Source organism: Rhineura floridana, chromosome 7 (assembly GCF_030035675.1).
Source record: "Rhineura floridana isolate rRhiFlo1 chromosome 7, rRhiFlo1.hap2, whole genome shotgun sequence".
Classification (NCBI taxonomy): domain Eukaryota; kingdom Metazoa; phylum Chordata; class Lepidosauria; order Squamata; family Rhineuridae; genus Rhineura; species Rhineura floridana.
Window position 1 is genome coordinate 15039365 of NC_084486.1, and position 23847 is coordinate 15063211.

Here is a 23847-nt window from a genome sequence, read left to right on the forward strand (position 1 = left end):
ATGCCACTGTTCTCCGTGTGTGATCTCTGGTGGCAGGATGGGCCTTCAGACAAAGGAGGATCTAGTCCCTCTGTCTTGCCAATGAACCTTTCGGGCGGGGCCTTGTTGCGCTTCGTGCACCGGCAACAACAAAGTGGCTCCAGCCCGGCTCTCCCTTGGCGCCCCGGTGACAAATACACCCCGCAGGTACCAAAGCTCTCAGCCCGCCAGGAACAGCCCCGGCTCTTCCGCAGTCTTCCTTCCGCCGCCCAAACGCAGGAATGCAACCTTGTCTTTGTCCAGCCTCAGCCCCAAAGTCAGGGCGGCTGCGGGGGTCTCGTGTGTGCGTGAGAGAGAGAGAGAGAGAGAGAGAGAGGAAGAGGAGGAGATACCTTCGGAATGATTTCTGCGAAAAAATGCAGGTCGAGGTGTGAAAAGGCCACGTTTCCTCAGAAAACATATGCCGTTTTACTTTTAGTTTTCTTTTGAATGTTTAAACAACGCGTTTTTAACTTGATAATTGTAACGCTGATAATTTTAATGTATGTTTTATGTTTTGTAAACTGCGTCGAGGTTTTATTTACAATTAAGAGATATACATTTGTTTATAAAGCATGAATAAATAAATAGTGTGGCTCCCTCGTAATAAACATAAAAGGAAGGCCAGCTCCTCCTGCTAAGAAATAAACCAGCCTTTCAAACCAGCTCTCCCCAGACAGCCACAAACGTTCACCTTGAGATGATTTGTCTATTCAGGCCAGGGAAACGTGCACCGTCAGATCTGAAGTCAGCAGTCTCACGCACCCTTTCTTGTAACTCCAACTCCAGCGGGACTTAACTTTGAGTGAATATGCTGAAGACCCCACTGCGCACTCCCCAGTGTCCAGGCTTGCTTGATAAGTTTTTGATTTCTGATGCTTGCTTCCTTTCCCACTTCAGTTCTTTTCCCTTCCTTCCTTCCTCTCTCCCCTTGGCAATACTCCTCAGCAATCAGAATGTCAACAACAACCGAACTTCCCGGCAATTCCCCTGCCCCCCCCCCCGTGGCACTTCCCTGATAGCCAAAGCGTCATCTGCTGACATTTTGCTTCTCAAAAGGAACAGCATTCCAGTTGATAAAATAAATGTGCCCAGTCCATGACAGCTTATGCCAGAAGCTTAATGTGCCACGCCATTCTTTGTTATTTTGCAGAAGAAGATTAAGACAACTGTGTCACCCACTGCCAGTACACCTTTCAAGCTTCATCATGGGCATGTTCACTCTGAAGTCTTCAACCAGATGTTCTTTCAAGTAAGAATATATAGGATTGCACTGTTACTAATAAAAGGAAACTTCTGTGTGGGTGGGCGTCCCAGGAAGATATGGAAACCCTAATAAATATATCTATACATTCTTGTGCAAGCTTATGCATGAACAAAACCGTCCTCATATTAGCTGGGGGATGGGACAGGGAGCCCCAATGAAATATCCTAAATTTTGCCATAACCAGGGCGTAGAGGCAGGCTCTGTTTCTGTTGAAGGCGAGGCATGGCTTTTGGCAGGAACATATTGGTTTAAATTGTTGTTCTTGGAGGATACTTATATTTCATGATATTTAGTGTGTGACGATTTAGAGACTGGAAGAATTTCCTGAGACACAAATTATGTACTTATAGTATGTTATCTCCCCACCCTTGGGATACAATAACATGAACTCTATCCCAGTCGTTCAATGATATTGCGGATCAGAGCTCTAGAACATCTGCCATGAATCGAGGCATTTTTAAAGTAATAATTGTGTGTCCTAATGGACACCCAGCCCTAGTTTTTAGATACCCGATGGACACAAATGGACACATAAAATGTAATCATTGAATTCCAAATTCAGTTTGGAAGCCATTGAATCATTGACTGGAGGTATACAATTTTGTGAAATTGAACAGAAACAATAGAACATTGGGGCACATTACACAATCATTCTTAGGGTTATCCTAAATAACCAGTCATTAAAAAACCTCTTAACAAAGTCACTCTCCCTGTATACTGTGATGTCTAGTTCTCCGCACCTTCTTCTTTTTTTCTTTTACTGGTGGTGGGCAGGCTAACAATAATTTTGCTAGACTAGCCACTTGTGTAAATGCATTTGCAAGGTTGTTTTCACTTCATTTTTTATTTTTTGTTTAGTTTAACCGCCATCACTCCAATCCAAATATCTGCATTTCTACATGGTACAGAGGCTTCCACGTGCAAGCCATTTGAATGAAAAAATGGACACCCAATTACAATTCCTTTAACAAATGCCCTGCGGGGAGCCCCACACAGCGTGCATTGCAGCAATCCAGTCTTGCAATCACCAGTGCACAAACTACTGGGGTGAAGCTCTCCAGTCCAGGAATGGTCCTAGTTCTCTTACCAGGTGCTGCTGATAAAAGGCACTTCTAGCCAGTACTTATTTGTTATTCATCACCTTCAAACACTTTTTCCTTTTTTTAAAAAAAAGGGTTTAGTCAAAATCATTGGGGGAAGATAGTTTGGTTAGCCATGGGGAGCGGGAGGGGCAATCCTTATCTTAGGTCATGTTAGTTAATGCTCAAACAAAAAAACAAAAGAGGCACCAGACAGGCTTTTGGAGATGGATTTGGGGGTGGGGGTGGTTGACATGCTCTCTTGTTGCAGAAGGAAACCATGGGGGGTAGGCGTGGAGGAAGAGGAGGGAATAGAAGAAGGGAACAGAATGGTAGGATTGTCTATGATCTGTTGGGAGAGGAGGGGATGGACAGTCCAGTCACCATTTCCCTCCTCCTCCCCCCCAGTGAATCTATCAAACACACATCAGACAATGTTCTGCCCATGATCTCTCCTTTCACTCACATCTCACAGTCTCTGCCCCTGGATACTGATTCCTGTCTTCTGCTTTCCCCCACTCAACCCCATTCTCATCCCTAGAGAGGTGTGTGGGGAAAGATAGAGTCCTTCTGGTAGAGTTTGTGCTTTGCACCCAAAAGGTCCCAGGTTCAACCCCTGACATTTCCAGGGAGGGCTGGAAAAGGCTCCTCCCTGCAACTCTGGAGAGTCAATACTGAGTTAGGTGGACTGATGGTCTGACTTGGTATAAGGCAACATCCTGAGTTCCTGTGTTGTTCCTACGTTTCCCTCCCCATCTCCCACCCCCAGGAAGGCTTTTCAATCTGCACAGTTGTCAAGAAACCTTTGAAGTCAACTTTGTTGAAAACTGTAATACATAGAATTATTTTTCCCTCTGGAGTATTTGACTGGTGCAATTATGACGGCTCATACAGAAATCGGAGCATATAATCTCTTATTCTATAAAAATCCCTATTTTATTTGTTTATATACTGCTTTTCATGCGAACCTCACAAAGCAGTTTACATGTCTAAACAACAATAACCAATTAAAACCAGAATAAAAGCAGAAAAGCAAGCTACAAGGAAACATTATTAGGCAATTTTAGGATTGCATCTTGTAAAAGTGCTGCTTAATGGATCTTACTAATTATTTGTTAAATTTGTATCCCGTTTTTCTACTAAATGCTGCTTAAGGCATCTTTTGCTGTCACCCAGACCAGTTAATGTTTAAACTCTGAGTATTGCTTCATCAGTGTGATTACACTGCAAACAGAGGTCTTTAGATCACCCTGTTACCATCTTCTATGATGCAAAGGAATAGCTGTTTTCGAACTGAAATTTACAGGCATTTGCGAAACATTCAGAAGAGACACCGAGGCAAATGATAAGGAAGACTGCAGGGAAGACAGGGAGATCTCAGAAGTCCCAGGAATCCTCTGGCAGGTGAAGCCTTCCTCCTCAAACTACTTGCCAGTCAAAACGGGATGTGTTGAATTTCCTCTGACCAAGAACACTGATCCACATTGGATTTGTACTAGGGAGTCACCTTACCCTGCAGTACTTTCATCTGGCATCGTTCTGTTTCTCTAGGTTAAGTTTTAGGAAGCTTTTAAAATTTCTTTTTTGGTTCTTTTTATTTTCCATTGCTAGTCAGTTGTCACCTAGTGTGCCCATCCATAGATCCTCCCATCAACAGCAGGTTTTATCATGCAACTCTGTGCAGTGTTTGAACTATCAGAGAAGAGATGGGAGCACTTAAAGAAATCCACCTGCCTCCCTTTTAACCAAATTATGGCCCCCTGTAGCATTTGGAAAGAGCAGTTAAGAGGACCATCCCAAAAGGGAAAGAGTCTAGGACCTCCTCCTCACACCCTGGTAAAAAGGGTCTGGATAGAAAGGGGAAAGAGCAGATGTAGATATGTGCTGTCCTTGGCTCATCTTGGGATACAGCAAGAAGAGTGGGGAGTGAGTGGGGGGGAGAGAAGCCGTGGCAGATACAAACATAAGAAATAAGAACCTTGTTAGATCAAATCAAAGGTCCACCATGTCCACCACTCTGTTTCCAACAGCAGTCAGTCAAATGCTTCTGGGAAGCTTACAAGCAGGACATGAAGGCAACAGACCCCTCCCCTGACCATCTGCCCCCAGCATGTGGCATTCAGAGCTATACTGCACCTAAACCTGGAGATCCCCTTGAAAACTCCCAAGTCCTCTTCTGATCTTGCTGCTCAGGGCTACAGAGTCAAGAGTACAGAGGCAGCACCCTATACACTCGGAACCTTGTTAACGCCTAAAGAGGGCTTATATTAGACTCATTCTGAGACACACAAAGTAGGTAGAGACAGTGGTGCCTTTCTTGGATCAACACACACTTGATAAGGAAGTTCAGAAGTCTCATGCTATCAAACTCCATAGCCCTTCATGTTAAGAGCATTGAATAACTTGAATGTTTTTCTTCTCCTTCACCGTCACAAGTCAGTTCAATAAAATATTCCTGTTCCATTTCTCTTACTCTCTGCAATGAATAGTTTGACTGCAGTGCACAGCAAACTTCCTTCTGAGGTATGAGGATTCTAGATTACTATTTGGTCTTCTGTGCTCAACACAGCTGGTCAGTCCGTAAAACCATTCCCCTCCTATCTTTCCAAACCTCTAGCAACAAAAGTCAGTTTTTTGGGCTTCTAATCTGGAGGAAGATGCTGACTCCAACTCTGTATCTAAGGTTTAACTTTGACCCTAAAATCAAGGGTGGCAGCAAAGATGCCTTATGCCAACTCCATTCTAGCATAGACTTGCTCCTGCAGCCACAATGTTTTACCAGGTTTGATTACATTTTGAGGGCAAGCTAATACTAAGCCTAACACTTATCTTAGAAGACCATGTTGAACCTTACAGAGCCTTAAATGGCACGTTTTTACCGTATAAACCACAGACCAGCAATTCCCTTAGAATATCTGATATTATTTTGGAACAGAGTGATTTAACTGTGGCTTCCTGATGCCGTGTGACTACAATTCCCATCCACCCCAGCCAGCATGGCCCATGTTCAGAGGTGATGGGAGCTGTAGTCCACCAACACCGAGAGAGGCAAAGGTGAGGTCTACCCTACCTTACATCAGCTCTTTACGACTTCCAGTTGTTTTGATATCTTATTTTTATATTGGTGTTAATTATTTCTATTAAGGATATAATAGAGGCAAAATAATAGGATACCATGACCAGTTTACAGAAGTCAGATAGCTGCTTATTTCCTTGAGGTTTAATAGAATCTAAGCCAGCAAAAGGGCCAGTGTGGTGTAGTGGTTAGAGTGTTGAACTACGACCTGGGAGACCAGGGTTCGAATCCCCACATAGCCATGAAGCTCACTGGGTGACCTTGGGCCAGTCACTGCCTCTCAGCCTCAGAGGGAGGCAATGGAAAAACCCCTCTGAATACCGCTTACCATGAAAACCCTATTCGTAGGGTCGCCATAAGTCGGGATCAATTTGAAGGCAGTTCATTTTCCATTTTCAAGCCAGCAAAAGAAAGTATGTTATGGGTGAACAAAAGTGAATTCAGAATTGTAAAAACTGAACTTCCAAGGTAAATCTTTAAAGTGTTGTGTCTAAGCTGCTTCTTATCTGAACTCCTTAAAATATGGCTCACACCATGCAAACTCATTGTGCAACATTTCACGAAGCTGGTGGTGCGATCTCCAATAATGAAGGCTTTCAAGAAGTAGCTGGACAGCCACCTGTCAGGTATGCTTTAAGTTGGATTCCTGTACTGAGCAGGGGGTTGGACTCGATGGCCTTAGAGGTCCCTTTCCACTCTACTATTTTGTCATTCTAAGCTGGGGAAAACCATCTAGATTTTATTATGAGTAGAACATTCAGACATTATTCTCTGCTTAAACAATTGCTGTAGATTCAGAGAACTCATCATTCTGCCTCAGCATCAACTGGATCTTAGGGATGAATTTCAGCAGTCCAGGTCTAGCTGAGGGGCAAGCTCTCTATGCTGAAGAGAAGAGGCAGGGGAGGAATTAGTCAGGTATGTGTGTCTCATGGTGCGCATCCTCCTCACTCAAATGCTAAAGAACTCCTTCCACAATACTATAAGCTCATAGAGACTCAAGCAGATCGCACACACACACACACACACACACACATGTACATACACACTTTCTTCTTTCTTTCCCCCCAACTGCTGCTCATCTGCCCTCAGCATTCATTCCCCCTCTCCCAGTGCCAAAAAGATTATAATTACATGTGGCAACTTCTTAGCTTGCCATGACTGATTAGATACCAAGACAAAAAAGGATATTGGGAAATAGTAAGGCTCTTCTTTAAAAAAGAAAAAAACACAAGTACCTTCATGAGCCACTGGCTGCAACCCGCCAGCCATGCCGCTGCACTAGGACAGGAGACAAGCAGTCTGGATTCCTTCTGAGAGTAGAAGCTCCACTCCTACCTTCTATCTTTCATTCCGACTCCTTCCCCTTCGTATATGCCCACTTCCTACACAGAAAGGTGTCTAACGTCTTTTTTAAAATCAACCCACAATAAATTGTCCTTTCAACTCCAACCTTCTTTAAGGCAGTTTTGCACATAAGATAGATCATGGACTAGTGGTGAACCATTGACCTGTTTCTTATGAACCACTTAGTGCTTGCTAGCTGCTGGAATTTTTGCAAAGAACACTAGACTGCGTGGAGCTTAGTGTGATCTAGAAAGGAAGGAAGAGGCAAACCAATCCCCCCCCCCATCTGCCATGCTGGAGCTGGTTTGGATGTGGTGGAGGTGTCCCTCTGCCGAGCACAAAGGGCCCTGCTGTGCCACCTGAAAGTGCAGGCATCTAGAAGCTACCGACAGCAGTGTCCCTTTCAGTGATGGGCCGTGTAAGCCCCTGAAGGAGCAGGTAGGTGGTGGAGCTAGACAGCGAAGGATATCTGTTGCATGGGCCCAATTTGGGCCCCTCTGCTGCCCCAGCATGGAGTGGACAGGACAAATATTTGCACAATTACAGCTCCCTTCCTCCACCCTGGGTGGCACAAGTTGCATGACTTTGAATGGAGTGGTGACTTTGCCACTCCATTCAGTTCCGCTGCTCCTTACTGGAAGTTTGAATTGCACCCTTATATTCTTAAGGAAGAATGCATACTCAGGAACACTCTAACACTGAATAATGAGACCTTAACTGGTAAAAGCATCTGAGAGTGCCTGTAAGTAACTGTAAAAACCTCAGTGGGCAACGGAATTCAAGGTTGCGGGAAGAAAAGGAGTCCAGGCAAGACTTATGCCAGTCTATCACTTCTCTAAGGTCTCGTTGAGGTTGCCTGCTACTACTCTTACAGTCTCACAGACTCACCCTATCTTGCAATATGGCAATATTGATATAGATTAATCTCAGATCCCCCTCTAGGATGCACACCTTAACGTGATGAGGGGGTTTCAGAGTGTTGAAGAAGCTGAGAGCAATTCCATCAGGAGTCTAGACCAAGAGGCTAGACTTCTAGCAGGGGCACCCATGGTGGAATGGTCAAAGCTGAGACACCAGACTAAGATGCATCCAAACTCAGAGGAAGGCAAGGGTAAACCACCTCTGAATACCTCTTACCACGAAAACCCTATGAACAGAGTATCCAAAATGCAACATGAGATAGTGGTGGAAGATGAGACCCCCAGGTCAGAAGACACTCAATGAGCTACTGGGGAAGAACAAAGGACAAGTACAAGTAGCAAGATGACTAATGACGCAGCTGGGTCAAAGCTCAAAGGAAGCCCAGAGGCTGATGCGCACAGATGCGAAAGGAGAGTCCGGAGTTGTATGACGCACACAATAGGAACATGGAATGTGAGAAGCATGAACCAGGGAAAGTTAGAAATAGTCAAGCAAGAAATGGAACGTATCAACATTACAATACTTGGCGTGAGTGAATTAAAATGGGCAGGAATGGGACATTTTCAATCAGGCAACTACAAATTTTATGCAGGAAATGAGAAAATAAGAAGAAATGGGGTTGCTTTAATAGTGAGAAGTGATGTAGCAAAAAACAATTAAGAGCTATAACGCAAGGTCTGAGCAAGTTATATCAATGAGATTTAATGGGAAACCTATTAACATAACCATCATCCAAGTCTATGCTCCAACAGCAAATGCAGGAGAAGATGAACTGGAGAGTTTTTATGCAGAGGTAAAGGAAGAAATTGATCACACACCAAAACAAGATGTTCTGATAATCATGGGGGACAGGAATGCAAAAGTAGGGAACAGAGAAGAATTAGGAATTGTGGGGAAATGGGGCTTAGGAGATAGAAATGAAGCAGGAGAAAGATGTATTGACTTCTGTGAAGCCAATAATTTGTTTCTTGCAAACACATTTTTTGAGCAACCGAAAAGATGACTGTACATGTGGACATCACCAAATGGTCAATATAGAAATCAAATTGATTATATAATTGGTAGCAGAAGATGGAGAAGTTCCATACTTTCTGGAAAAACAAGACCAGGAGCAGACTGCGGTACAGAACATGAACTGGTCATATCAAAAATCAGAGTAAAGCTAAAGAAGAACAACAAAGCAATCATGATGCCAAAATACAATTTAAATAACATCCCAGAAGAATATAAAGATCAAATAAGGAACAGATTTGAGGCTTTAAACTTAGGTGACAGAGAACCAGAAGAATTATGGAATGAAGCCGGAGACATTCTCAGGGAAGAATGCAAAAAGACAATACCTCTTTTTAAAAAGAGAGAAAGACCACAATGGATGACTGATGAAACTCTTAAAGATGCTTAAAGAGAGAAGGAAAGCAAAAGCAAATGGGGATAGAAACACGGTTAGAATGCTAAATGCAACAGTACAGCGACTAGTGACAAAGAGAACTATTACAATAGTTATTGTAGAGAAATAGGATAACAAAAAGGGTAGAACAAAAGCCCTATTCCAAAAGATTAGAGAAATTAAAGGGAAATTTAAACCACAGGTAGGGATGTTGAATAAGCAACAGGGGAACACACTGAATGACCCAGATGAAATAAAAGGAAGATGGAAGCAATACACTGAAGAACTCTATAAAAGAGATGCCAGGATGACAGATTCATTCACGGAGGAACTTTATGATGAAGAACCACAAATTTTAGAATGTGAGGTGAAAGCTGGTCTTAAAATACTGGGAAGAAACAAATCACCAGGAACAGATGGCATACCAACAGAGTTGCTACAAGCTACTGAGACTGAATCTGTCCAAATTTTGACAAAAATTTGTCAAGAAATATGGAAAACTAAACAATGGCCTGTTGGGCTGTGACCCATGGGCATTACTGTCTCTAGTTGTTTTCCATAAAGCCTGCAAGTTTGGAGAAGTAACTGTTATCTCTTGGCCTGAGAGTGAGCAGACATTCAAGGCCAGCGGTTGTCATGGTAATGTGAGATAGCAATTGGGAAAGTTCTCACAGAGTCTGTAAGTTGTGTCTTCTGTGTATTGCCTCTGAACTGAGAGGTTCTCTTCTGTGTTTACCCCCAGAGGGGGGGGTGACTGAAGAAACTCTACATGTATTTACTCTTAAGCCTCTGGCCATAATGTCTTAATAAAGACTCTTAACATGCTCTATTGCTCTGAAGAAGTTTCTTGCTCAACTTAACTCCAACGTAATGTATGCTGTTTCACGCAACAACGCACACACGTCAACATGGCCCACATACTGGAAGCGTTCAGTATACATCCCAATTCCAAAGAAAGGAGATCCCAGAGAATGCAGTAATTATCAAACTATTGCCTTAATATCCCATGCAAGTAAAGTAATGCTCAAGATTCTACAACAAAGGCTCTTACCATATATGGAGCGAGAAATGCCAGACATCCAAGCTGGATTCAGAAAGGGAAGAGGTACCAGAGATCATATCGCAGACATACATTGGATAATGAAACAGAGCAAGGAATTTCAGAAGAAAATCACCCTGTGCTTTATAGATTACAGCAAAGCCTTTCATTGTGTAGATCATGAAAAACTATGGAATGCTTTAAAAGAAATGGGGGTGCACAGCATCTGATTGTCCTGATGCACAACCTATACTCTGGACAAGAAGCTACTGTAAGGACAGAATATGGAGAGACTGACTGGTTCCCAGTAGGAAAGGGTGTGAGACGGGTGTATTTTATCACCTTATTTGTTTAATCTATACACAGAACATATCATACGGAAAGTGGGATTAGACCAAGATGAAGGAGATGTGAAAATTGGAGGGAAAAATATCAATAATTTAAGATGTGCAGACGCTACCACACTACTAGCAGAAACCAGTAATGATGTGAAAGAAATGCTGATGAAAGTTAAAGAGGAAAGCACAAAAGCAAGACTACAGCTGAACGTCAAGAAGTCTAAAATAATGACCAGAGCTTGGAAATAACTAGTTACAAATAACGCGTTACTTGTAATTTATTACTTTTTTGAGTAACAAGTGGTAACTTCTCTACATTTTGCTGGTAATAGAATGAGTAGTAACTTCATTACTTTTGAGCTTTAACTGTAACGTTTCCAGAGTTACTTTTGGGTGTTATTTGGGGGGGGGGAGGGAGGGGAAGTCTTCTACTCCTCTGATTTGTGGATAAAAATCATGTGCTTCAAATTGGGCTTCTGTGCAGCGTAGTTCTTCCCTTGTGCTCTGTGAGTGCTTAGGAGGCAGCGAGGGAGGAGGTGGAGAGCAAGATGGGGGTGGGAGAGAACAATTGTTTAAAAATGGACAGGAGTGGAGGGAGAAAAGAGCTGGAGGTCAAGGAAGCAGCAGAAAAATGGACATGAAGAACTGGCTGAGGAGGTGACAGACAACGATGATGATGTGCCCCCCCCCCCGCAAAGCTTGAGGCGGCTTCTGCCTCCCTCCCCACCTCTCCTCTCTTACCAGTGGGGAGAGACATGGGAGCCAAGATCCAGGGCTTCAGGGTGAGCGAGGGGCAGGCAGAAGTTGCCGCAGTAAGCAGCCAGGGTCCTAAAGAGCTGCTGCTTCCAGTTTTCTTTCCTGCCCTTCCCTTCTTGTGAGGAAGATATTCCCTGGAAGCTCATTTGTGCAAATCCTCCTCCCCACGGCAAATGCAAAGAGTTTCAAACAGGCACTTGTCCAGGCACTTGTTAGAAACGATTGTATAGCTGACTTACAGTACAATATATACAAGTCTACTCAGAAGTAAGTCTCTTTATGTTTAATGGAGCTTATTCCCATTTGCAGGGGGGGAGGGAGAAAAAATATGACCCTTTATAGTGCAAAGATGCATCAATCTGGTTAATGGAAGTAAAATTTGATGCATGTGATACAAGGACTGACCTGCAATCCAGTACTTGTCTACTTAGAAGTAAGTCCCATTGGGTTTAATGGGATTTACTCCCAGGCAAGTGTGCATTGTGTACACACTTACCTGGGAGTAAGTCCCATTGAACTCAATAACGCTTACTTCTGAGTAGACATGTATTGCATTGTAGCCTTAGTTTCCTTCTTTCCCATTTTAATTCTGCCTTCTGTATCTTCACAACAGCCCTGCGAGGCAGGTTAGGCTGAGAGTTAGGGACGGGCCCAAGGCAATAAATAAGCAAAAACAATGATGAGTAAAAATTTAAAATGTGAAAATGCTCATGCTCAAAGTATTTTTGTCGCTCTTTGTCAAGGCTTTGTGCGTGGGGTTTTATGTCTACTGTCTCATAACTTCTCTTTGCCTGAGGATGTCATATCTCATAGTTACAGATGTTCTTTTTAAAAAAAAAAAATTGCCCAAATTCTGTGGTTGGGTTTTTTTTATTGAGTTCTTTGCATGGTTTAGGGGTGACATTGCAGGAGATCAGGCTCTTATGGACAGCTGTGGGGCAGGTAGAAATGAAATGGAGCAAGCCTTTTTCGTATGAAAATACGATTATAGGGAAAGCTTCACCTGTTAGCATTCTATCTGTCAGACATCTTATTACTTGTGTGTGCCCCCCTCCCCAGATTTATTTTGATTTGTGAATGCCATGACCATTGCCATTCCCTCCCCCTGTTTATCTTTGCAACAACCCTGTGAGGTAGCTTAGGCTGAGACAATATATGTACATAAGCGGCAGTTGGTAGTTGTAGTCGGTACAACATTAATAAAGCTTAGCCCCTGAAATGCTGAAATGTATTCTGGTGGAGTCCAGTCCTATATATGTCTACTCCAGATTAAGCCTTACTGAGTTAAATGGATAAGTAAATAGGATTGCAGATTCATTTTTACCTCTGAAAGGAACGCACTGTCAGACATAGAATTGAAGAGACATACTTTTCTGGATGTGTTTGAAACAGATGGGTAGGTGGGAAGGGAGTTGTGTTAATCTAATTGGGTCTTCAACATAGTGCCCTCCAGATGCTGTTGGACTACAACTCCCATCAGTCTCAGATAACATAAGGACGCTGAAGTTGGTTCCTAGTTCCCACTTCCTTATTTGCATGATAGTTCAAAGCACTAAAAAAAGACAAGTTCACAGCTACAATAACTCCAAGCCAAAGTTAACATGTCTCTGAACCCCAAAATATATGTTGGGGTATCCCGTATCATATATTGCTGTGATCTGGGGACTCTTCCCGCCAAGAATAACAACAAATCTATTCAATCAAAATTATCAGGCTTCTGAAATGCTCATAAAGGCATAATGATGTCATAAATTCATAAAAGATAAGTAACTGGGTGTGCCCACCCCAAAATCTGTTATGAGCCAGGACAAGTCATACACTCCAGGGAAGGGGAGGGTGTCCTCTACGAGATGCCAGTGTGTCCCACCTGGCCCAGAGCTTTTGCTGGGTGCAGGGCAAGAATAAGGGCATCTATGCACAAACTCAAGTGACAAAAATATGCAGAAAAGGAAAAAAACTGGGGGTGCCCACCCCAAAATCTGCACTGTGCCAGGCAGTAGTGTAGTGGCAAATTCAGAAGTGCAGAGTCCCTTCGTGATAGTCTCAGCCACAGCCAGACCCCCCTCCTCCCTTATTTTCCTCCTGGGTTGAGAATGAGGTCCTTGTTAATGCCTTCTTCCACAACAACTGATGTCCCTAGGAGATGATCAGTATGAAAGGGGAGAGTATTAGCTACTGAAAAGAGTCTTCTCAGTGGGTGACTCACCTCCTTTCACTCTGATTGGCTCCAATCAGCAGGAAAGGACAAGGAAGCATAATAGAAGACTCTTCTCAGTGGCTAACACACTCCCCTTTCATGCCGATCAGCTCATATGATGTTGGAGACATAGGGACACTGCTCCCAAAAACGTAAGGGGTCTAGGACTTCCTGAGCCCCTGGACAACTACACCCCTGCTGCCAGGACAAACCATACATCCCAGGAAGGGGGAGAGTGGCCTCTACAAGATGCCAGTACTTCCCACCTGGCCTATAGTTTCTGCTGGGCACAGGACACTCATCAGGTCATCTGTGCAGAACTAAAATAATAAAGAGTAAGCAGAGAAAAATATATAATTTGGGGTGACCACTCCAAAATCTGCTATAGGCCATGAAACATCATTCACATGAGCAAAGGGGAAAGTGTCCTCAACGAGATGCCATTGCATCCTGCCTGGAATGGATTTTCTTGTGGACACATGAAACAGATATGACCATCGATGCACAACAAGCAATGTAGAACATATATAAGGAACTGTGGGTTCCCAGCCCAAACCATGCTTTGGGCACTGCAAGTCATACATCCATGCATGCAGGAGAGGGTTCCCACCCAGTGGGGTGTCTGATTTGTCTTGGCCCAGAAAAAATGTTGTGGTAAACACCCCCGTATATTTATTCTTTGCTTTGCTTTTTGTCCCTTCTGGTTGTGCATAGATGCCCTTATACATGCCATGAATCCAAGAGGAACTCTGAGCCAGGTGAGAAGCATTGGCATCTCATAGAGGCCACCCTCCCCTTTCCTGGGGTGTATGATTTGTCCCGGCCCAGAGCAGATTTAGGGGTGGGCACCCTCAGTTACTTATTTTTTATGATTTTATGACATCATTATGCCTTTATGAGCATTTCAGAAGCCTGATAATTTTGATTGAATAAATTTGTTGTTATCCTTGACAGGGAGAGTCCCCAGATCACAGTGATATATGATATGGGGTACCCCAACATATATTTTAGAGTTCAGAGACATGTTAACTTTCCTATGGAGTTGCTGTGGCTGTAAACTTTTCTTGTTTTTTAGTGTTTTGAACTTTCAAGCTAATAAGCAAGTGGGAACTAGGAACCAACTTCAGCATCGTGACAACATAACCAGTTATCAGGGATGATGGAAATTGTAGTCCTACAATATCTGGAGGGCACCACGTTGGCTATCCCTGATCTGTAAGGCCCCACAAGTAACTTTTGATGTTTGTTGCAATACATACAAGAACATAAGAAGAGCCTGCTGGATCCAACCAGTGGCCCATCTAGCCTAGCATCCTATTCTCACAGTGGCCAATCAGATGCCCTAAAAGGAAGCCCATAAGCAGGACCTGAGCTCACGGGCAGCACTCTCCTCACTTGTATTTCCAGCAACTGATATTCAGAAGCAGACTGTCTCTGACACTGGAAGTGGAACACAGCCATCATTGCTAGGTGCCGCTGATAGTTTTATTCTCCATGAATTTGTCTAATCCTCTTTTAAAGCCATCCAACTTGGTGCCCATCACTGCTTCTTGTGGTGGTAAATCCCATAGTTTCACTATATGCTGGGCAAGACCACATTTTTAATAGCAGGAGAAGGGATAACATTTATGCTGGTAGATTACTTTTGATATGTGAATTTTCTATTTACCTACGTTATGTCTCTTAAGTTCTGCTTCTGACAGTTCAATTGTGCATACATGTCTACCCAATGAGTTCAGTGGGACTTACTTCCTGGTAAGTATGTACAGGATTAAGTTACCTCTAAATTATACGGATGACAAAAAAAAAATTACAAAGGCAATTAGTAAAGTACTAAAGTTTGCATTTATCTTTGATGATAGGGGATTGCCATATTGATCAAAATGTGTTTTAGTTGAGAGGGGTGCTGCGTTGTTTTTTGCAGCACAACACAGGCATGCCTTCAAGTGCCGCAGTGGAACGCCTGTTCAGTCCTGGTGGCAACGAAATCTGTAAAAAGACATTCCTTGTCTGACGTGCTCTCTGAGCATCCTCTTCTTTTGAGACATAACAGAAATGCATTGTAAAAGCAGCATTTCAAGTGTAAAATTTGATTTCAAGTGAATTATATGTGTGTTGGGGTATCATCATTGCTGGGGGTGGGGGGATGTGAGATTCTGTTATGCCATTCTGTTAATCTTACAGATAATTTTTTTTATTCTACTACCCTCTGTGTGTGTGTTCTTATTTTTAATGTTGTTTGAAGCTACTTAGATGTGCAGCAGCCAAGGCCAGCACCTTGTAGGCAATTTTTTTAAAAAAAGTAACTAAAATGCAGAGCTTGGAAAAGTAACTTTTCCAAGCTCTGCTAAAATGTCATTGTAGTGATTACTCCTGAGTAAAAGTTATCAGTTACTTTCAGAGCAATTGTAATTGTAATGGTAATTACTACTTTTTTGGGCCATGTAACTGCAATTTATTACTTTTTAAAAGTAATCTTCCAAGCTCTGCATTTGCCACAGTTTGGGCAAGTATGAAAAAACTGTTGGACACCTCTGCTTTAGTGCTACGTGCACCAGAGGAAATGACCCTGAGCAAAGCCTCAGGTTTGTGCCTCCCGGCTCCCACAGAGCCAAGAGGACTTTGTTGTAATTTAGTTTCACTTTCTCAGGATCCTGGATTAGGGTTATGTAAGAACTAGATACTGCGGTGTAAAACAAACTCTTGCTAGTTACACCAGTTTTATAACCCATGGGTGTCCTTGCACAGTGTTCAGAGTGTATTTCACACCAAGAAAGAACAAGCCAGAATTCTTGGAAAGTGAAACTAAAATGCTAGCAAAGTCCTTCTCCTGGGCTGGCAAGTGGAGAGGGAAGGGCAGTAATCTGGAGACTGAGTTTTTGCCTTGGTATTTACCTGTTTTTGCACACAGTGCTAAACTGTGGCTTGGGCCAGAGGCTGTCACTTAGAAGGAAAAAAAGGTGTTCGTTGATCCTCCCCTGAGGGCTTTCCCTTTCGTTGCTCCTGACTCAGCAGTTTGATTCCTCTTCCCTAGTGAACAAAGGCTTATCCCCTTGCTAGACCCCTGACATTCCAGTCAGCCCAGGTGTCTGGAGATCTGTGATTAGATGTCCCTTGCAAATGCAACCACGTGGTGAAGTGGGGGGAGGCTGGAAACTGCTTGGAGAGGACTTTTTAACCCTTTCCCCCTTGTTCCCCCCTCCAATCTTCATTGCCTTCCCCAGCTGCTTTTTACTGGGAGAACTCTGGATGATTTGCAGTAGATCAAGATGGATTTCTGCCTTCCAAACAGTAGCAACAAAATGATTTCTCTCTCTGAATTATAATGATGAAGTGGAGAAAGTGGCATAATCAGAAGTGGATTGCTATGTGGAAAAACTGAACTCCAATCAGTTCTGATAGTTGAAACAAATTCTTGGGCTCAGAATTCTTTACTTCCAAGTGTACAGCTTTTGTACTTGGCTCCAGGTTGCTGGATCTTGCAGTTCTAGTAAAAAATAAAATAAAAACCTGTGCTGCAGGGCCAATACAGGCCCTGAGTGGGCAACCTGGAATGGGGAAATGGCATGGCCTTTAAAACTTCTTCCCCATCACCACAGAGAAATCTGAGTCCCCCTCCTCTGCATAGCTGAGTGGAAAATGGAATCAACACCAACAATGGAAGAATGGCTATTGAAATTAATGGACTTAGTAGAGATGGATAAATTGACATGTCTACTTAGAGAAAAATCGACAGACACATTTCTTAAGGAATGGAAGCCTCTCTTAGACTTTTTGTTGAAAGATCAAAATAAAATGATGATATTGGGATTTGACGATTAAGTAAGATAGCCTATGGAGAAAAGTGATCCTGTATGTATATATTAAGGGACAGGTTTGATGTATATTATATACTCATAGCTGATCTGCGACAAATCGGAAGTCAACTATTTTATTTTTATTTTTTGTTGTTTTTTTGTTGTACTGTTATGTTTTTTGACTTTGTTTTGTTTGTCTTTTGAAAAATTTGAATAAAAATTATTTAAAAAAAAAAAGGAAAAGGACAGGGGGAGTGCGACCCTGTTATTCTTACTTGATCTCTCAGTGGGTTTTGATACCATTGACCATGGTATCCTTTTGAGCCAACTTGTTGAGATGGGTATTAGAGGCACTGTTTTACAGTGGTTCCAATCCTATCTCTGGGGTCATTTGCGCTGTGGGGCGCCACAGGGTACCATGTTCTCCCCAATGCTGTTTAACATCTAATGAAGCCCTTATGAGCGGTCATCAGGAGATTTGCGACAAAGTGTCAGCAGTACACTGATACCCAGCTCTATTTTTCTGTAACATCTGAATCGCAAGAGGCTGTGTACAGGTAAGCCTATCCAGATAGCCAGATGTTGAAGTGTTTAAATATCTTTAGTTTGTTGCTGTTTTGTTTTCTAAATGGTTTAATTACTTGTTTTAACTGTTTTATCAGTAATGTTGTCTTTTGTAAACCTCAGAGAGATTTTTTACAATCAACACTGGGTGACCTTGGGCCAGTCACTGGCTCTCAGCCTCAGAGAGAGGCAATGGTCAACCCCCTCTGAATACTGCTTACCATGAAAACCCTATTCATAGGGTTGCCGTAAGTTGGGATCGACTTGAAGGCAGTCCATTTCCATTTCTCTCAGAGGTATGTTTGCTCAGAGACTTGCAGGTAAGTACAATCATAGGTTGCGCATGCAGGTAAGTACAAACATAGGTTGCACAATATATAGACAATTGTCAATTAGCCCCCCCTGATTATTACATTGGGATAGAAATATAATGAAATGTCAGGAGTGAAGTTCATTTCAAAATGCGTTATGTGCATTGTTGGCTAAGTGATGCCAATATTTGAGAGAAGCCAAGATATTGAATAAAGTAGTGTAATGGCTTATCACCAGTGTAATGGCTTATCACCAGATATATTAGACATACAGGCAGGGGTATAGTTGTCCAGGGTCCCAGGGAAGGCAGTTCTTAGACCCCTTACTTTTTGAGGAGCAGGGTCCCTTTGCCTCCAGCATCCTACAAGCCAACCAGTATGAAAGAGGAGTGTGCTAGCCACTAACATGCTCCTTGTCCTTTCAGAGTGAAAGGAGATAAGTCAGCCACTCAGAAGACTCTTTTCAATAGCTAACACTGCTCCTTTTCATGCTTAATGGCTCCTAGGGACATCTATTGTTGTGGGAGAAGGTGGTAACAAGGATCTCATTCTCAACCCAGCAGCAAAAAAGGGGTGGTGGTGGCTATGAGTATCATGAAGGGGCTCTGTACTTCTGAATTTGCAACTACACTATTGCATATAGAGAGGCCCAAATTAGGTGGTAAGCATTGCTTTTTGACAAAGTAGACAGGAAAGTTTGTTGAGATTATGGTGCAGGTACCGACCAAATCAAAAGATATTTGATTCCAAATTTTTAATTTTCAGACACCAGCATAGGTTTATGCTGAAGAGAGGAGGAGGAAACTAAAGGTGATTTTCTTACACCCATCTTTCTGCATGTTTCTTTTTAAATATTGTTTCAGAATGTAGTATTTCTGCGCAGAGACCATCTCAACCGTTTCTATTTCATTTGGCTTCGTTTTATATATTTCTCTGTTCCAATAATGTGCAAGTCCAATAATGTTACAAATCAGCAAACCCTCCTACAATTAAAGTTATCAGCCATTGAGCCTATTTGTGGGAAGATAAAAGAAAAGGCTATATCCCTGCCCTGCCCTTTAGACACCCTCAAACTAGGGCAATTTGACTCCATAATAGCTTTGCATTCTCCTGCTAGCTTAAGGGGATAGTCCCAATGGCCCAGTTTTAAATCTATTTTTAAAAAGTCTGGAGTAGTAGAGGACAGGGTCGGATTAAGCTGAGGAGGGCCCCTAGGCTGATTGGTGTTTGGGGGGCCCTTCTCCTCTTAGGCAATATGAGCGTGCAGGTTTGCCATCAACCAAGATGGCGGCAGAGGCTTCAGCCCCTTAGGGAAACCTCGGCCACCATCTTGATTGATGGCAAACCGCAAAAAACAGCGGAGAAAAGGAAAGTGAAGCGGGGGGATGGTGGGCAGTTCAGAAGCTGTTGTCCCGCAACATGGGCCCCCAAGAGGTCCGGGCCCCTAGTCTTCAGCCTACTAAGCCTGATAATCCGGCCCTGGTAGAGGAGCAATAATTATGGGATTGGGAGATCCTGTTTCAATTACTGTGTTTTAATGGCATTGTTTCATTGCATATTTTAGTATGGATGTCCAAAATTTGCTCTGGGCCACCACAAAGCCTGTACCCGTGGATGCAGGAGAGTGTTCTCTATGAGATGGCATGGGGCTTTGACCCAGAGCTTCCTCCAGGCACAGGGTACCATCAAGTGTTCCTATGAACACTAACAATGTTCAAATATAAAGGTAAAAAAGTAATTGGGGCCCACTGCAAAGGGCCACCACAAATCATACACTCATGTATCTGAGAGGGTGTCCTATACAATATGGCCCTAGATCCAGCCAAATCGAGAACTTCCTCCAGGCACTAGGAACAATCAAGAGCATCAACACACAGCTACACTAGCCGAAATATGTAGAAAAATATGTAACTGGGTCTGTCCTACCAAATATGCTTTGGGACAACACACATCACATCCTCACACATCTGGGATAATCTTAAGTATGAAATTATATCTTAATTCTTCTGGACTAATTCTTTGTCTGTCTGTACTCAAGCCACCAAAGATCAAACACTGGTCATTTGAAAATAATGTTGTGTATTTTATATTATTATGTCTCTAAATAGTTTGTTTTCAATTTTACTAGGAAGCTAGGAAGTAATTAATGTACTTATTGTAATTGGTGAAACAGTAAAATAATCATTAAAAAAAACATTAGCAGAACTTTGTTGCAAGTAACAAAATCCACACCATTTCACATACGCAGGGATTAAAGCAAATTGCCTGACATCTTCCAAAGACCATTGTTTCATCCTTCATACTCTCAGCAGAAACAATATGACCAGGACAACTGCAGGAAGACAGCACTGGGTCTTTGAATAAAACAGGGACTAAATCTTTCTTTGTCTGAAGGCCCATCCTGCTACCAGAGATCACACACTCATAGGCGGAGAACAATGGCATTTCTCTCAATAACTTGCTTTCAGTTTTTTTGGAAAGCTAAGAAGGCACTTATGTAGTTTATTGTGATTACTGAAAGACCAAAATACATATAACAATTTAAAAAATACAAAGAAGGACATTGTTGCAACTAACAAATGCCACACCATTTCAGGTATACAGCGATGAAGCCATTCTGCCCATTGCCCATCATCTCCTGGTGGGACGTTCAGAAGAGCATCAGTGCCTGCTCTTAACCCTTTGTGTCCAGTCAAATCGTATAACATCTTCCAAAGGTCATTTTTGGTCCTCTCCAGTCCCAAGAGCCACGACATACCTGGGACTACCGAAGTCAGTTTGGGTGGTGGCAAGGAAGGGCTGGGCTTGGGCCACTGGGTTGGTGGAGCACAAGGAAATGGTCAGTAGAAAGAAGAAGGAGGGAGACTCGCTTCTCCCTGCAACGCACTTTCCTATTGGAGGAGGATGAAAAATGGGAGGAGGGAATCTGGCCAATAGACAGGCCAGGTGGGGCTATAAAAAGGAGATCCCGGGTGCCAGGAATTAAAATAAACCGCTCACCCCCTCCGGAAACCCAGACCCGTGAGGAGAGAGCGCTTTTGCAAGATGAACAGAAGCAACCAGGGTAAGAATCGAGGACTTAAAAAAAAATTAGTTGAGTGCCTTTTTAAAAAGAAAAACTTGGCCAAGTGATTTATATATGAGGTTGGGTAGCAAGGGTTATTCCAGTTTATGGGGCAGGATCCAGGCACCCTGAAGGCATTTAAAGATCCATCTGTGCCACTCGGGGAAGAACCAAACATGCGTTTAAATCTCTCCCGTTTGACATATTTCCTGGGTGAGAAAAAGGATGGTAGAAATAAAACGTTTTAATTTGTTTTAATTTAAACGTTGGAGGCGCTTTGTTTGGCGAAGACGAGGATTTACTTTAAGGGCTACAAATTGCGTGGATCTCATCTCCCCTCTCAAATCGGCATTACCATCCTGCATGGGGGGGGTCTCCAGGCGGCTGTAAGAACTGCCACTAGAGCCGCTTGCTAAAGTTAAAAGCACTTTACTTCCAAAGAGGATCGGGCGGTTCGTTCTGTCGATTTTGTGCAGCTTAATTCCAGAGCATGCCCCATTCCAAGGGATTTCCTCCCAGGAAGGATAGGAGACGAAATCCTGTGTCTGCCTTTTGGAGAGCAAGTCCCACGAGAATTGGTTGAGGGGGCTTCATACAGTTCTGCCGTTTTGTATCTCCCCAAAGGAAGCCGCCCCAAAGCAGGAGGAGGCCGGAGGAGGCAAAGGACCGTTTATACAAAGGAGCAGCTCGAGCTTCTGATCGATGCCTTCGAAAAGGACCGCTACGCCGGCTACGAGACGCGGGTGGACCTGGCAGCGACGGCTGGAGTCGCCGAATCTCAAGTGCACGTAAGAAGAGGGCTGGGGATCCCCTCCACTGCTTTTCCAGAGGCGCAGTGTAACCCTCGAGTAGATCGGGACTAGTCCTCCCAAGCCACTGCTCCTCCGCCTGCCTCCTCGCTTTCCCTGGGGGGGGCACCGTCGAGGCAAAGGCACGAGGAGAAGGTGCTTTTGTATGGTTTGGCAAGGGGCGGGTGGGAGACTTCCCTCTGCCGGTAGCGCTGAGCCCTGCGGAGAGGTGAGGCGCGAGTGAGCAGGGCGCGCCGAAAACTCGTCGGATCGTGAGAAGGGCTTTCGGGTTTCCCCAAAGAGGGCCAAGCACAACGAGGCCGGAGTCCATAGGCGCAGATCCTTGCAGGCCAGCAGCAGCTATGGCGGGCTTTACCTTCTCGCCATGCATAAGAACATAAGAACATAAGAAGAGCCTGCTGGATCAGGCCAGTGGCCCATCTAGTCCAGCATCCTGTTCTCACAGTGGCCAACCAGGTGCCTGGGGGAAGCCCGCAAGCAGGACCCGAGTGCAAGAACACTCTCCCCTCCCTCTCTCATAATACTAGAACTCCCTCTATGCAAATGCATAGACCTTCCACCCAGCCGAAGCCAGGCTCACCGAGGGTGCTCCCCCGGGCGCGCTGGTTGTGCCTAGACAGGGAACGCCGTTTGGGACTGATGGGCTCTCTCCTCCCTCCCTCCCTCCCTCCCTCCCTCCTGTGCAGGTCTGGTTCCAGAACCGACGAGCCAGGGTGCGCAAGGCTCCCCATTTGCAGAAGAAACCGGCTCAGAGGCGGGCTGCCGCGGCACCAAGCGGGGAGGCGAGCTGCCCGGGAAGGTGCCCGCATCCTCCGGTGGCGCAAGGCAGCGATTTCTCCTATCCGGGCCGCGAGGGAGCGTTATGGCAGCCGCCAGACCTTCCCGTGGGAGCGCCACAGTATGCCTGGCAGAACCAGAACTCTCCGGCCGTGGAGCCCTTTCCTTTCCCCCAAGCGGCTGTCGGCGAGACCGGGGCTTGCGATGCCGCCTGGGCCGGCAGCACCACCAGCGGCAGCAGCAACACGCTTCCCTATTGTGGCGGACCGTTGCCGAGTGAACTTTCACCGCCAGGCGAAAGCCTCTATTTCGCCTCGAGCAGCAATCTCCCCTGGACTGTAATGGGGAGCGATCAAGCTGGAAGACCCTTGCAAAGGCTGCGGGAAAGTTATCCCAGCGGGCAGCACAGGAAGGCTCCGGATGCCTTTCCCTGTCCAGCTCAGTATCCCAACTTCTTCTTGGGTCACCCATAACTATGTCTGCTTGCTAATTTATTCCTTTCATTTTATCATATTTGCAAGTGTTTCAATAAAAGTGTGTTCTCGACGTGGCTTGCCTGGGATGACACTCTTCCTTTCGATTTCCAGTCTCCGAGGAGATGCGCCAGGCGCCAACACTCTCTTTTCCGCGCCAGGTCAAGACTTCCCTCTTCCCTCAGGCATTGTGTTTGTAAATTGTGTTTTTAATTTGTTTGTGTGTGTTTTAAAATTTGCATATTGTTTTTAATTGCTGTAAACCGCCCAGAGAGCTTCGGCTATGGGGCGGTATAGAAGTGTAATAAAGGTATATAAATGTAATAAATAAAATTAATAAATAATAAAGTATTCACCTCTCAGAGGGGATAAAAGGTCAACTCTCCATGTGATTCTACAGATACTCAGTCCAGTTGAGACACAAAAGTTGGTGCTCCTTGAGTGCATGTACTAAAATTGTAATCTACTGTAACTTTATCTGTTTGTTATTCCATTTACACCCCACCCTTCCTCCCTGGAGTTTCAGGTGGCATACATTCCCCTGCACAACATCCCTGTGAGGTTAGCCTCAGAGTAGCTGCAGGGAGCTTCAACCTTCACCCCTCCCTGCAGCGCTCCTCCCCTGGC

At 44.1% G+C, this 23847-nt stretch overlaps 1 protein-coding gene across 1 annotated transcript; it reads left to right on the forward strand.

Moving 5' to 3' along the window:
* On the forward strand, window positions 1-23220 carry LOC133388617 (cone-rod homeobox protein-like). The gene is made up of 3 exons (XM_061634576.1): window positions 1-295; window positions 21786-21949; window positions 22657-23220. The coding sequence occupies exons 1-3, from the start codon at window positions 1-3 to the stop codon at window positions 23218-23220; spliced, it is 1023 nt and encodes a 340-aa protein (XP_061490560.1).
* The last annotated feature ends 627 nt before the right edge of the window (window positions 23221-23847 follow it).

Bases quoted from the DNA above. Each gene is read 5' to 3' on its own strand.
- LOC133388617 (XM_061634576.1), top strand. From the start codon at position 1: ATGCCACTGTTCTCCGTGTGTGATCTCTGGTGGCAGGATGGGCCTTCA. The intron at 296-21,785 runs GTCAGGGCGGCT...ATCTCCCCAAAG, and splicing joins TGTCCAGCCTCAGCCCCAAA to GAAGCCGCCCCAAAGCAGGA. The intron at 21,950-22,656 runs GTAAGAAGAGGG...CCTCCTGTGCAG, and splicing joins TCGCCGAATCTCAAGTGCAC to GTCTGGTTCCAGAACCGACG.